This window comes from Lissotriton helveticus, chromosome 4_1 (assembly GCF_964261635.1).
Source record: "Lissotriton helveticus chromosome 4_1, aLisHel1.1, whole genome shotgun sequence".
Lineage (NCBI taxonomy): Eukaryota > Metazoa > Chordata > Amphibia > Caudata > Salamandridae > Lissotriton > Lissotriton helveticus.
In genome coordinates, this window is record NC_136063.1 from 132792833 (window position 1) to 132809257 (window position 16425).

A 16425-nucleotide genomic window follows, 5' to 3' on the forward strand; every position below is an offset into this window, starting at 1 on the left:
TCTCCAGAGGCATCTTCTACAAACTCTTCCATTGTCGTCCACTGCAGGTTCTGACGCCAATTCACCCCTAGCATCCAGCTTCCCTGGTGCCGATAAACTGGTTCTTTGGACATCCAAGGGTGTGGTGCTCTCCTACCTTCCGTCCTCCAAAGGGTTTCTTCGGTCCTCTGGGAAGTATCCTTCTATAAAACTGGCACTGCAACTACTCCATTGACTTCCATTGGGCACCCAGCTGTGTTTCCACGCTGCACACAGCCGCCGTGGGGCTCCTGGAAGTTACCTTGGGTGTATCCTTATTTCCCCTAGGGGTGGGCGGACATCTCCATTCCACCCACGAAATGTGCGGAGATTTGCCCCTTCCGCCTTTTGCAATGTAGGCGGAGAAACAAGGCAAATCTCTGCACACTCGGGGCGTAATGGAAGTTGGCGTCCCTCCGGCCTCCCGCCTCACCAGGAATGCGCATGCGCAGGCTCCTGAGCATGCGCAGTTTCCAGAAGAAGGCGCAATGGGCACGGATGCGCTGCCGATAAGGTACGTTTGATTTTAAATGTTATTTTAAGTCTTTTTAATGTTATTTAATACTGCGGGCGGGAGGCGGGCAGCGCGCGGCATCGCGTAACGGAACTATGCGGAGAGTGCGGATATTGGTTCAATCTCCGTGCCTCTCGCGTAAGTCTCTTACGCGACTTCCGTCCACGACTAGTTTCCCCAACTCCTCTTAGTATTCTGCTTCAAGTCCCTTTCTCCTTTTCAGTTTATATTCCACCCTCTAAGTATATGGTTTGGTCTTCCCCTGGAGTCCAGTGTATATTTGTGCAACTTCCCTGATTATTTTGAAGTATTCGTGTGAGTATCATTAATATCTCGGGGTAGGAGATATACCAATGCATTAGTGGTTGTGTTGTGTAATAAATAGACTTATTTTTTATAAAACACCGTGTAGTACTTTTTCATCTAATGTACACTGTTGATTAAAACAAGCTGCTTTACACTCCTTTAGGATAAGCTTGAAAGCTGCTCTCTACAGCTACCACTTTGAGAGCTTTCTATGGTAACCAAAGAACACTAAAATCACCATAAGGGTTTCCTGAATTTGTGCAAGATGCATCACTTCTGAGAGTGGTCACCATATGCTGAGTTAGAGTCGTACAACTTATCTGCCAGATGTGGTGGATTGCCATCCTTAGAGAAAATGCTCTATCTTGCCACCCCACTGGTTGGGTATGGGCTGCTGATGTCAAACTTAAGTGGCTTGTTGGCTGTTTCAGCTAGAGAAGAGGAGATGGAATAGTGGTGCCCTTACTGATCCATGCTTTGCCAGTCAGTTTAGCGTCTGAGATCCCAAAAGGACTTGGCTGAATCATTTGCTGGGAATGTTGCCTCTACCTATATACCAGCCCTGTGTAACAGATAATATATTTCCAGAACTGGTGCGGAAAATGTTTGCCGCGAGTCGACAACCCCAAAGAACACAACTTAGCTTTGCTGTCCATAAAGCATTTCAATATTTTAAGTAAACAGTGGTCCTTATAAACGGGTGCTGAAAAGGAATATGATTAATATAGACTAGAATCAGTGCTATATTGCTACTGTCCAACCAGACAGTAAATTTAACAAATGATCAAAACCAAAAATAATAAACACACAACAATAAAGTGGGACACAGTCCTGCGTCCTACACAGTCACAAAACATGTACAATTAGACAAAAACATTCAGGCAAGAAAGAAACAACCTGTAAATAATGCAATTAGTAGGAACAAGCTTAGAGGCGACAGCCGTGCTACTTGTTTTATCACAGTCGATTAATGTCCCAGCTGTTCTAACAGGTCGCCGACGTTTCATTCAATTAACAAAATACTAGGATCATCATCAGGACGGTCTAATACAAGCCTGAAAAAGTGGTGCCTATTTGTGAGGCAATCGTGGAGCCGGGATAGTGTCAGTGCACGGGGGCACATAGATGGTGCAGATGGCGGCTCTAATCAGGGCCTTAATTGGGTGGCCTGAAAGGGTAGAGAGGGTATGAGGTGCTGATACACAACGCGGTTGCCTCAGTGGAAGCTGCGAAGAATTTCAAAACAGAGTCCACCTTCTCTCCAAAGAGGCCAGACCCAGTAAAGAACATATCAATTATCATAGCTGTATATCGCCACAGAATCAATGCACCTCATCCAGGCATGCCTTTGAAGGCCGACAAGGGTGCCCAAGCGTACCGCCAATGCAATCAGCAGTATCCATAACGGGACAGATAACATATATGGCAGTGTCCTAGCCATCATGTATGGTCTGACCAGAAAAGGCCAAACGTCATCTGGGACTATTGGCCAAGTCATGATGGCCATGTACCAAAGGGCATGTGTGTATCGGCACACTAGTCAGACTATGTGTAAATACCGCAGTGCCAAGCACGCAGAAGAAAACAAACTTGCCACTGGCATCAATATTTCTGGGTTTCCTGGTCAAAGGACTGGTAGGAAACGAATTAGGGCTCACCTTATTCCTCGAGGCCTGTACAATAAGGCTTTCTAACGTACGGTGCTTTGTGAAAAAAATGTGCATAACTAAGTGCTGGTTTATGATATCTGGTCACCTGCCTGATAACAGACAAGTAAAAACAGTTTCAACCAAGAAATCAGAGTATCTGTGAGGACGTCTTTAAATGGGTGCAAGATGTTGCCAGCTTTGGCTGTAGAAGACCAATGTAATTCTAGTACCTTAGTTACCCTTTAAACCAGCACTACAAACAAGGCACTTCCCTCTATTGGCGACCCACGTACGGGTCGAGCTGTGCCCCAGTGGATTGTCAAACCCACTGGCATTTTATATATTAATGTATATGACATCATCAGTGTAATGAGGGGAGTGCAGATCATCATCATCATCACCAATATCCTGGAGAGTTCTCTGATTTGGCACAGGATCAGAATCTGAGCCAAAAAGATAATGATGACTTTGCTAATAGCTGTATCATGAGTGAAGTCAGAACGAATGGTGGTACTTTATGTTGCTCTGTTTCAATCACTTTCGAGGTGAAGAGGTGCCCGCATGGGGCTCCATGAGAGTACCTAGTGGTGAGCAGGAGCACTGCTACAAAATTCTCCATATCCAGTTTGGCGCCTGGGGGTTATTCTAAGGCAGGAAGTCTGAAGCTGGAAGTATCCATCAGATTCACTTTTACATTACCATTCCTTCATATTGACACTAATCTCAGTCCCAACAACAATATAATTCTTTCCTCCACAGTAAACCAAGAAGTAGTCCCACTGGGCCCTATATGTAACTAGACACCTGCCCAAGGCCAGGAAACATTCCCAGGTGATAATGCTGTGTGCAAATCTACACAGAGGGTATGTACTCAAAGCATACAAATCAAACGGTGAATGTAACAAATTACTGTGCGGACATACAGGTCATTGAGTTCCTTGTGGACAGCCCACCAACCACGTTCAGAGTACAATATTTTCTCTGAAACCCTAGCACAGGATCACCTACTAAATTCATAGTTTCCCGCCATCTCTGTAACCTACATTGGAGCCTCTGCTGCAGTGGCTCCACTGAAGGCAGTCATCTTTGGCTGAGCAGCTGCAATGTTTGATGCCCCCTCTTGGCAAATTATTTTGTTCTGCAAGAACAAACTCACGAAGTAGCAACTGCACTGACACAAAGGAAGTTGCTTCGGACATTGAGCTATTTCTCGGCCTGGGATTGCCACATCAGCATAGCGGTCCTGAGTGTTAAAAATGAGTGACAGCCATCCTGCTCTAATTGAGGAGGTGTGAGTATGCACAGAGTCCCTACTGTCCTATGGTGGACTGACTCCACCGGGTCAAACCCAGGTCCAGTCATTTGAAGCAGGCAGCGTCGGATTGAGAAGGTGGGCAGTCGGGCATTGTCCAATGGGCCGGTGCCAAAGGGTCACCTTTGGGCCGGTTTCTCTATCAACCCACCCACAGAGCCTTAGGGGCCCATTAGGAAGGTGGGCGGATTTCCCCCGCCAGGCTGGCAGTAGCCACCGCTGGCCTGATAGGGGCAATCCACCCGCCATCCTCACATAAATGAGCCCCCGCCATATTAGTATGGCGGGGAGGACCGCGACGAACGGAAAGACCGTCCGCCGGTTTTCCGCCCCGGTCGCCTTGCGGCCAGGGCGGAAAAGGTTTAATATGGTGGCGGTGTCTATTAGACACCGCCACCCATATTACCATGGGCTTTCGCTTTAGTTAGGCATGCGATCTTCACTCTGTGGGCCCCCTGCAGGCCCCCAGAGTGAAGGAGAGGTGGGGGGTGCACACAGGGGGTACCTGTGGTACCCCCCTGCATTTGCATTAACAAAGCAGCAGGCACGCTCGGTGCCTGCCGCTTTGTTAATGCAAATGCATTTGTGCATTTTTAGCATTGTGGCGGACGGTGCTGAGAGCACCGCCTGCCACAGTGCTAAAAATGCAGGATGCGCTCACCACAGTGGCGGGCGCATCCTAATATCCCCCACGGGACCCCCGCCCTTATGGCAGGCGGTCCCAGTGCCCGATAGGAAGGCGGGCAGACTAAGTCCGCTCGCCATCCTAATGACCCCCTTATTGTCTCTTCCCCGCCCGTCCACTGTAGTCCGGAGCCAGCATCACGGGCAGGAAGGCTCAGAGGCGGTAGCTCGCAGCAACGCTACTCTGTCAGTATTCTAGCCACTGCAGACTTTAGCTTGGCCCCGTGGGGTCGGAGCAGACACTCAAGCAGTGTCTCACTTCCCTGCTGTGCTGTTAAACTGAGGCTTCTTGCTGGGAGCAGGTTTTCTGGCATTTGGGCCATTAGCGGCTCAGCTCCCCTTGAGCAGCAGCATCTATACTTGGCTGGGGAGGTGGAAGAGTAAGTGAAGGGGCCTGCCTGGGGCCTGTTGTTGGCACCTCAACGCCAGAGTCTTTCAGGCCTAAAGTGTGTGCGGGGGGATGCTTGCATATGCCTCGCTGTGAGGCATCTTTCTCCGAGAAAAAACTTGAGAGAATGTAATGTTGGGGTCAGAGCTGCTGAATTTAGAAATAGGTTGGAGTCCCAGCCTCAGCTCAACATCCTGTGATTCTAGGCAAATTACTTAATTGCCCAAAGCCTAAAATCAACATTATTATAATTTTTTATCGAGTTTACATAACAAGTTACAATACAGTTCAGTGCACATTACAGTGTTTTTTGCATTGTCGGGCATATATATATATATATATATATATGTACTGATTGTGCCAGCTATTTTACCACATGTCTGTTTTAAAGAAAACAACAACAACATAACTAGTCACCTTCCGATTAGGACACAACATTGGTTGAGCATTATTCCACCTTTATCTTAAACTTCTTCTGGCATAAGTTATTTAGCAATGCTGTCTGAGTCCCAACTGCCGAGAGTTTGTATATTATTCAGTTGCATCTGCGTTTGCACTTAACAGGTATGTTAGGTAAGGGGCCCAAAAATCTTTTGGCCGTGAGGCTTCAGGTAGTTCTTCTGCATAGGTTTCAAGTTGTGTCTTGTAATAGGCTACATTCCCATAGCCATACTTTTTTGTTTGGGACCCTTTTCCCACCACAACATATGGATATTCGTTGCTTGTCTGATTGCAGTGCCTAAAATAAAAATGCATTTGATCTTCTGTAATGTGACGGGTGGTCATAAAATCGCTGCCCTTGCCCTGAGTTCACGCTAAAAACTACAATAAAAAATAACCTGCTGTTTGCTCATGTTTTAAGAGTCTGCAAAGTCTGGAATAATAATAAAAGAGGATTCTTTATAAAATAATAAATATGTCCTTCTTGACATGGGTTTTCTGCCTTTGTTTAGTTTTTATTTTAACTATCTGTCATAGAGCATTAAAGCAGATTTAGACCACATTTTAAACTCTGTTCATCTTATGTTCATTTTTTAAAGTACATTTTAATCAGAGGAGAAAATACCAGCATTAGACGATTTTCATCATTTTCCTACAACCAGGACATTAAATTACCAGTAATGCTGGTTAGAAAATGGACCCGGGGCAAATATAGCCACATTGTGAGTTGTGGCCTCCGGGCCACTTTATTTCTCCTCACTTGCCCAGCCAAAAGGTAGTGTTTCTAGCTTTCACCAATGTTTCTGGCTCTAGGAGCTTTAAAATATGTTATTTATCGAACATTTCTCTAAAAAGGAGCCCAATGAGACTAGCCAAATGCTGTTTTATGAATGGGTGAAATCCGGGAATGTGGGCCACTTTTTTAAGAGCTGCCCGGCCCTAATTGTGACCCCAATGCGATACTGGGAGAAGCAATAGGGAAACTCACCAGAACTCAGAGGAGACTCCCAGCATGCAAGACATGCAATACATTTCTGTACTAGTGAGGCCTCAGTGTAAGTAGAGTTCTGAGCACCTTGACCTCACTGGTAAAACCAAAAGCAGGGAACCTAGACCCTGAACTCTTTTGATACAACACTTTAGGCCGGAGCATGAAAAGTAGTATTTGAAACTCCCGCGAGAACAAGCAGGACAACTACCATAAAATGAAGGGCACCAGAAACAACACAAAGGGGGCGATTCTGATTCAGTAAACTAATCCGCACAACCAAATCGAATCCGTAGCCCTTTCCATACGACTCGTCCAATTACCGTCCGAATCCCGTAGTACGATTCGTAGGAAAACTATACGACCGAATCGTTGCGAACCGTACGAATAGCAAGGGAAGATCCGTATGACACGGACCCTCAAAGTGAACCGTACGAATCGTAAACATGCTGTACGACCCGACAAGAACGATCCAGACCAGGGAATCAGAATGCGATTTGTACGGAAAATGTCGCGTATGAGCGAGTAATATCACTATTGTAATGGAGCCATACGCGAGCGTGTGTAACGCTCCATACCCCGGCATTCATTGCGTGTGTACGTACCGTACCCCGGCATTCATGGCGTGTGTACGCACCGTACCCCGGCATTCATGGCGTGTGTATGCACCGTACACCGGCATTCATGGCATGTGTACGCACCGTACCCCAGCATTCATGGACGTACCAGGGATGCGGTTCGGGTCGGACTCTGCTTTTCCGCACGCTTTGAGCTCCCGTAGAAAAAAAGTCGCACAGAGTGTCGCAGAGACAAATCGTACTTGCTGGGCCGTAAACTGCTGCTTAATTATGTACGGACGTCACGTACTGCGTGTTCCGGATACAAATTGTAGGTATTTTTTAGTCGTACGGTTTCAGTATGATTCATACGGAGATCTGCTTGGATCCGAATCGTACTTCATCGTACATACGGGGACGTTTACGGGTACGATTCCTACAGGAAATTTGCTCCGTACGGCTATTTGTAAAGGGATTTTACCGAATCAGAATCGGCCCTAAAATGTTCCTGCACAAAAGCTACAGCAAGCAGAGCAGAACAGCTCACGCCTTACAAACTTCAATTTGCACTTCATGGAGTGCAAAGCAAATGTGTGCTGCAGAGAGCAAAATCCCAGGACAGGGGCACACTTTCTGCTTTATTTTGTGAGTTCTTCTCTAAGTGGTGTATTAAACAAATGTACTGTGTAAGCAGGGAATTAGTTCAATTAAAACGATGTATGTGGTCAGGCATTGTTTTTCTATTTCTTTGGTTAATTGGAAAACAAATTTTCGGAAAAAGGTATGTTCCAGGATCCCGCACATGCACAGCGAGTTTCTATACTTTATTAATAACAGAGAGAACCCAATGCCACCAAACAGAACACGTGTCATCAAATTACATTTCCAACAGTGCAGTGTACTTTATAGTTGGAACTCTTTACAACAAAAGAGGACATGGTTCAACAGTTTTGAATAACATACACTGTAGAATATTAGACGTAATAGTTTTCTCACAGTATTGCTTTACCCTGTACTCTATCTACCCCAACAGTCTCAAGTACGGCATAACACGTTCTCACAAAACCCTTTTCTTTCGAATACACGTGGAAAATAAGAATAGAAATAATTTCCACTAATCAAGAGTGCACATATCATACTGTAGGGGACCGGAACCAATATTTAAACAGGCCAGTGACTTACCTATTTTCGAACTTTTCTTGGGGGAACCTGTAAAGAGTAAACAACAATTTTAAAGGCGATACTGCATATTTCAAACAAAATATATCCTTCTGCAAACATTTTCTTTAATGCAACACAAATCCTAGCCCTTGGCCAGAAGGCTGTCTGAGCCCCGTTTAATAAGATTTCATGGCCTAGGTATCTATGTATTTAAAGAAACGAACAATGCGTTACTTACCTCCAGTAAGGCTATTTCTGGGGGAAACTCTAACTGAAGATTCGTTACTTAGCTGATTACGAGTCTGACGATCTGAAGACCACCAGGTTTGTGGCGATGGTGGTCTCTCCACCGCCCTATTATAAGGTGGGCGGTGGGATAGAAACAGCCTGCCGCAGCTGCCAGGGAACCACCATTCCCCAGCAGTGTTGTAGCAGTGTAGGCCATCAATATGCTTGGTGCCACCGACACGGTCCCGCCAACCATATTAGGTGTTTCCTCTCCGCCAGGGTTTTCATGGTGGTTGCTCCTACATGAAAACGCTGGCACAGAGGAAACAAAGAGGGTCCTACAGAGCCCACTGTGCCACTGTCCCATATGGATGCACACAGGAAGGCACAATATGTACTCCCCTGTGTGCATTCACACCAGTTCCTGCACGGCATGGACATTTCAGTCCATGGTCTGCAGGAATTCTTTAGGGTGTTTCCATTGCTGTGTCTGTTTTTAGAGGCACCGCAATTGGGAATGCCATAAAAAAGTCACCAGACAGGAGGAAAGTTTTAATTTGACAGGCGGCCTCACAATGGGTTGTTGGTGCGGCTTACCTGGCGTCGCACCGCCAAACTTGTAATTGGGCCATTAGTGATTCCTCACCTTGTGAATCTCCCTACGCACTAAACTGGATCATGAAACTCATGCAATAACAACAGGTGGAGCCATTGGCCTATGTTGCAACTTCAACCCACCTCCGGACATGACAAGACCGAGCATCATAAAAGTGCCATTGCAGCAAGTAGACATCGGGTAAATTATAATTTCTTTACATGCCAAAGACATAAAAAATAGCAGACAAGTTTAATGGTAGATGGCTGTCTGCTAAGTCAAACAAAGACCCTGAAAATCTGTGCTGCATAAAGGGAAGGCGGGAGGGTGGTGAGGAATTTGCAGGTAAACTAACCTTGAAGGTAACTAACTTAATCTGCTGGATACTTCTAACCACAGATTTCCCTATTTGCGAATCAAAGCCAGAGCAATGCCCCTTTCTAGGAGGTAGGTCTAAAGAGTGAATTTTACAAGGGCTCTAAAGAAAAGAGAGGACAATAATCCCCTCCCAAAGGAATTGTGAATCAATGCAGTAGTGTCGGTAATAGTATGGGCCGATGCTTACATGGCTACTTGTCAGATGCGTTATTCTGGAATGCCCTGATCTAGGGTTGTAGTTGTGGCGTATGCCCTAGGGAAAGAAGCTATAAGGCTCTCAAGAGGATCCCTTTTGGCCAAGGTGCAGCATTGCTTAAAGCAGAGGATAATTCATCAGGAGAAGGTTTGATTCTGGACTGGATTTCCATATTTGGCACCAGCAAACTTAATAAACACCTGATTATCTTCACTAGAGTCTCCAACAGGTCGATTGACCTAGTAACTCGCAGCCTGCATTAGTATAACTCTCGCATAACAACCTGTCAGCTGGTTTGACATGCAGCTTCTGTTTTGCTAAGCAAGCACTTTAAAAGATTGTGTGGATCATTTCGTGATGTTATGGAAGATCACAGTGCAGGACTTTCTCTTCTGTAAATAGTCTTTTTTTGTTTTCTTTCCCAGCTTCTTTCTTTTTTAGGTCTCGCCTGAACCATCGCATGCGCTGGTCTGGCTGAGACATTTAGTAGCTGCTTTTAAAAGTGCTACCAAAGTGGCCACCAGCTTGCTGTCACGGGCACAAGAGTACGCACTGCTGCACGCGCATGCCTAGCGCGGTTTCGCGCGTCATCGCGATTGCAATCACTTTCGGTTTTAGCGTGATCGGGATCGCAATGACTTTCGCTTTCACGGCCACGCAGCGTTACTTTAACTGCTGCGCGGCCAATGTTTGGTATAATATACGGGGTGCTCAGTCTGTCGGGGAGATAATGCATGGAAACGATGTTGCTACTTACTTACCCGCCTCACTCAATCTCAAAGGTAATGTAGAAATAGAAAAAGGGAAAATGTGTTTGCTTGGATCAGGATGAAGGAAGTCGGCATACCTGCCATCATAAAATGGGTTATTTCGTGTGAGAACTGATACCTGTGTGCACCCAAAACACTACAAAAGATCATCACAATGAAATTCTATTTGCAGAAAACAGTCTATTTGTTTGTTATGTTAACAGATTTTACGATTTATAAAAACAAACATCACACATCATCATATGGGTATTATAGACCTTCTAGAAACATAAACGAGGGGCGTTACCTTTTAGCTTTCTTTGGCCATAATACCTTGTCATACAACATTATTTAAGTCTCGGGCATCTACTCTCCATGGCTATCCTCGCAAACACCTCGTTCTCGCTCTAGCTTTGTACGTAGATCAAGCGGCGCAAGTTCAGTGATTGGCTAGTCAGTTAAATGAACGCATTCGATTATTGTCCCGGGAAGCTCAGCTGGCAATCTGTAAATGTTTTTGTTTGTTTGTTGTAGAGTTACAGGAGTTTGTTGTCCCACTTACAAGTATGTGCATCTGAGTCTTGCATGAGGGTCAGATCATAATGTATCACTATTGTTTCTAGCGGAGGTATTGTATTTATTCACTCATAATCCAGAGTGAATGCATTACTATTTCACAGTAAACTACCCCACTCGGTACTTTAGCTCTAAAACATTTTTATAAATAATATTTTAGGGGGTCCTTCCAAACTCATCTCGCAAGACAAAGGTGAAATAACCTGCACCTATTTCTGCTTGCTTCAGAGCTATTTGTAGCCCCACAATGAATCAGATTGTACTGGGATATGGAAAGATTTCAAGCTATCCTGTGTCGGCTGTGAACAACTGACTCATCTAGTGAATCTCCTTCCTTTCTTTCTTTCTTTCTTTCTCTTTCTCTCTTTCTTTCTTTCTTTCTTTCTTTCTTTCTTTCTTTCTTTCTTTCTTTCTTTCTTTCAAGCACCAACTTGTAATTCAAGAAACAAGTGATGAACCAGTGTCCCCTGAATGATTCATATTCATACCTCTAAGGTGCATTTGATTGTATTCAACAAGCAAAGTTGGCATGGGCCTCTGCTGAATGTGGGGTCCTAGAAAATTTCCAATCTTGTACCTTGTATATTGAATGAGTTGTTTCCTGTTTTCTTGTTTCCCGTGAACTATATAGCATATAAACGTATTTTTATTTTGGTAGGAACTCAGGGCCAGATGTAGGTCGGTCGGTAACGGCCGAAAATCAGTATTTTCGGCCGTTACCGACCGGTATTGAAGAATTGGTATGTAGGGGCTTATTTTTACAGAATCGGTAAATTTACCGATCGGTAAATTTACCGATTCTGTAAAATACCGAATCGGTATTTTTTACCGATTCGGTAAATTTGAGATGTAGGTGGGACTCTTCTGAGTCCCACAAGCCTTACCGAATCGGTATTTTACCATCAAATCCAATTTGATGGTAAAATACCGATTCCGGTGTGCATGCACATGTGTGCATGCACACCTCTGCCATATGACAGGCAGACCTGCCCTTGGGGCATGTATGCCTGCCACATGGCACCCGAGCCTGTTTTGGGGGGGCCAGAGGGTGTCAAAGTGAATCGGTAAAGCCCATTCATTCCTATGGGCTTCAAAGCCCATAGGAATGAATGGGCATTACCGATCGGTATTTACCGAATCGGTAAATACTGATTTTTCTCCGATTCGGTATTTTAGCACATCTGGAATACCTACATACCCACCCCTCAGATTTACCGATTCTTAATTACCGAATCGGTACAATTCGGTAATTAAGAATCGGAAAATCAATCCTACCTACATCTGGCCCTAAGATACCGCAGTATTTACTGTTTCTCGGTACTCGACTCTCTTCCCCAATTTATTTGGGCACTCGCCTTTCCAGGATTCATAACCATGGTGGCCGAATTGAAATTCCTGTGTAACCTGATAACTCATGTGAGTAGTTGATTCCATCATGGTTCCTTATTTCAGTTATGGTACATTTAGTTTGCTTTTCGCATTATATACCCAGAGTAAAATATCGCAATGCAGCAACAAACAGGCTAGAGTAAGACCCTTTTCACAATAGGAGATAATGTGTGATAAGGTACAATTGTATTTCAAGTTGCTATGGGTTTTAAGAGTGCTTTGTTTTTTATGTAAGCTGTACATCATCAAATGTTGACTTGTGTCAGCGTGCAAACTTGTCCTAAAATCCAACTCCTGGGACATGCTAACGGCTCGGACTGGGAGTGGTGCAGTCCTGATATGGACTTTGGTGATCCCCAACTGGAGCCATCACTTCTATCTAATCAATTAAGCTCAGTAGCAGGTGATAAACATTATTGTAAGGATGGTAGGCAAACGGTTGTTATTTCAAAGCTTTATACAAATAATTAATAGGCAGTTTACATAGAACATCACATAGGTAAATTCAGCAGTGAAGGAAACAAATCATAAGTACAGATAACTCAGTACAGTTCTAAATGAAAATTGACACAGATTTGCCATCCCAGGCACCTTACTCTTCCAACTCAGTTAATTCATGCATTATATTCGTAATGTTAGTAATATAGCTGTCAAGCTGCTTACCTACTCACGGTACAAAGGCAAAGAACTCCAGTGCATGAATGACCTTGCAAACTCCACCTTTCTTCATGAGGAATAAATCCAGTGCACGGTGATTTTGTATAATGATATCTCTCATTGCAAGCATGTCTTTATTTGTGCGTGTTAGAGAGCCTGCAGTGTTAGTGGCAAGCCGATCAACTAGGATGGACACCTTTCTAATCATTACATTGTTTAATGCCTCTCGCATATATGGTATGAGCGCCTCATAAATATCACTAAGTATCTGAGTAGCCAAAATATCGAAATTTAAATATCATCCTAAAATAATATCGATGTTTTATTTTCGATGGTACAGAATGTCGATGTCAATAATTTCGATGGACAGAATTTCGCCCCTAAGGTAAGTAATATCAATGCTTTTAATATCAAAGTTAGTAATATCGATATCAAATATATTGATGTTACTAATATCAATGTAGGTAATATCGAAGTTAGTAATATCAATATCAAATATATCGATGTTACTAATATCGATATTTGCATTATTTTAATGTATTTTATTAATAATTGTATGTGTATATGTTAATTTTGTGTTTAAGTACCGTAGCAGGTTTATAGGGGAATGGGGTGGGAAGTAATTTAATTATAGTAAATTAATTATTCATTTTTATTTAATAAATACATTTAATGAATTTTAGTGTTTAAGTTCTGTAGCGGGTTGTGGGTTTATAGGGGGAAAGGGTGGGAAGTAATTTAAATGTAATTAAGTAATAATTTATTTTTATTAATTGGTATTGATAATTATATTGTTGTTAATTATTAATTGGTAATTATTTTTTATTAATTGGTAATTATTTTTTATTAATTGGTAATTGATTTTTATTAATTGGTAATTCATTTGTTATTAATTGATTAATTGATAATTAAGTTAAGTGTATTATTTCATTATTGGAGTGCGTTGTGTGTTTATAGGGGAATAGTGTTGGAAGTAATTGAAATTTAATTGAGTAACTATTATATTAATTGTTGGGTATTGATAATGAATGTATTGCACATTAGTTATTAATTAATTATTTAAAATTATTATTCAAAATTCTAATGTTTTGTTTATAAATATTAATGTATTGTTGTTCAATCCATAATTGTTAATTAAATATTATAAAGTATTATATATTTCTATTTGTAATGAATATATTAATAAGTTATTTTTTATTGGTAATTAATTGTAATAATTAAAAAAAGGGATCTATTAAGTATGTGGTAAATCAGCTTATTTCCAACTACCACACAACTAGACAAGTAGTTGTTATGCAGCATTAGTTTTCTCCAGGCTTTATCATACTAATGAGGTATGCTTTCCTTTTGAGCAATACATAAGGAGGGGTAAACAGGATTGTCTGACAAAATGTCGAAACACAAAATATCGTATTATCTGTGCTTCCAATTGAGTTCCGTTGAAGTACAACCATAGTGATTCGATCTTTTCCTAGAATTTACTCCTTTCTGAGGTGCTCGTGGGATGACGTTACCATCATGAGGTACGTCAAAATGTACTGTATTATCTGTGCTTTCAATTGAGATTGGTTGCATCCCCCATTCGGGCACACTCTTAATGCCTCCATTGAGGTTAGGAAATTAATTGAATCCAAATTAAAATATTTTCTTAATTTAGTTCCTTTTTATTTTCATTTCTTTTCAGTTTTCCTTCTTGTACATTGTGTGATTCATTCATATGTTCCTGATTCTCCAATGCATTGTAGAATCATGAACATATGAATGAATCACACAATGTACAAGAAGGAAAACTGAAATGAAAATATTTTCAAATGAAAAGGAACTGAATTAAGAAAATATTTTAATTTGGATTCAATTAATTTCCTAACCTCAATGGAGGCATTCATTTTGCAAGAAAAAGATTCATCTAGGGAGTGGTTCTTTTAGAGTCTCCTCACCGTCCCCAATTATGTGTTCTGCGCTGGTCTTCCTTTCTCCTCTTTCTTCGATCCTTACCCTTTCATTTAATTAGCCTATAAATACCCTCTCATCTTGGTTCATGTTCCCTTTTACATCTTTACATCATGCATGCTGAGGTGAGTGATACTTGCGTTAGTCATGGGAGTAAAGAATTTCATCATATATTCACACTGATCCCTCGATCAAAACCTTTTGTAAAAGCTAGAAACTTGTTTAGTAGCCCATAAATAAAGATTTTTATCACTGACATTTGGCATGTCTTGTAATGGATCATCAAAGTTAGAATAAAACTGTTGATAGAATCCTGATGATAGAAACGATTTAGGAAAACGGAAGAGGAGAAGGAGTAAGATAAAGATAAGTGAAAATATGCTGCTCCGTAGGCTGCAGAAGCTGGAAGATAGGAGCAAACAAAGCAATCTTCCACTTCCTTGACTGTCACATATTCAGCGAATATTTGATAATATACATTGTAACTATGCAAACACTCACGCTGGGGAATACATTAGGGTGGGGAAGGTCAAACTGCAGGTTCAAGAGTGGAGTTGATTGGAATATGAGGGATATCTCCACACAACAAAGAGATATCCAACAGCTATGTAAACATGGAAACATAAATGGTTTCTGTCAGGCTTGTAAGCAACATTTCGCAGCATTGCTGCACCATATTAACTTGAATCAGATCAAGGAAATCTCAGATACAATGGTTACTCCTCTAGGTATTATCCTATTGCCTCTACCCTATTTCAAAAGCTACAGGGATTTTTTACTTTGAGTCAACTTGAGGCATAAAGGAGCTATCCTCATCTGACCGTTACCCTAACTCTCTCCCACCATCAATGATTATTAGTAGTCCATGTGTATAGGCTCCCGTTATGGCATATCTATGTTTCAGGGAGGCTCGTCGATGTTATGCAGTCATCAGAGTCAAACTTGATTTTGGCTGGGTATGTTCAGTCTGGCCCTGAATACGCCTGATTGATCTTTCTCTTCCTTTTGGGTCGCTTGGTATGATCACGTCCAGGATTTCATCCACAATGTCAATCTGATCAACTTGTTCTTGTTCTTCTAACTCACTGTCTCCCCTAATCACCTCTGGTCTCTTCTTAGATGTCAACAGTCTTTTTCGGGTTGCCGTAGTTTTCGGCCAACCGTCTTCAGCTGAACCTGTACCTTTGGAGGTGGTTGAGATTTCTAGCTCTGATGAGGCTGACTCGCTCTCCGAGGTGGAGCTTCCGTGTCCCACCTCCGCTTCTGTACCTTGTGTGGTTTGCAGCAGCAGATTCGTTTCAGCCATCCATGAATTTCCACAGTCCCAGTGGATGCGAATTCTCAATCCAGTGGTCAGTTAATAAAGTGGTCTCTGCACAACAGCACTCATCATACTCTTACTCTGAGTGATGCTCGTCCGATGGAGACTATGGACACTCAGCGGGGTCTTCCTCTTCTTCCACTGCCTCAGACACCTCAAACCTGGGTGACTCAAGTAATTAGTGGATGTTGTCTCTGCTTCTTCCTCTTCATGCCTTGCCCTCTCGGTATGGGTATCCAGTTACACAGGAAACAACTGTTACAGCGCATGCCTTACAACGCATGCCATTTCAACTAAATGGTTTGCTGTAGGGGGTATAAGGTGTTGGATTTAATATCAACACCTTCCCTACTGTTGCACAGACTTGA

General features: G+C 42.6%; 1 protein-coding gene across 1 annotated transcript in view; it reads right to left on the bottom strand.

The window, feature by feature from the left end:
* Positions 1-16425, bottom strand: part of LOC144827959 (uncharacterized) — a 1280260-nt gene that overhangs the window by 215433 nt on the left and 1048402 nt on the right. Inside the window, exon 14 of the mRNA XM_078686117.1 lies at positions 8040-8066. Coding sequence (XP_078542243.1) covers positions 8040-8066 — 27 coding nt within the window. The remainder of the gene's footprint in view (positions 1-8039; positions 8067-16425) is intronic.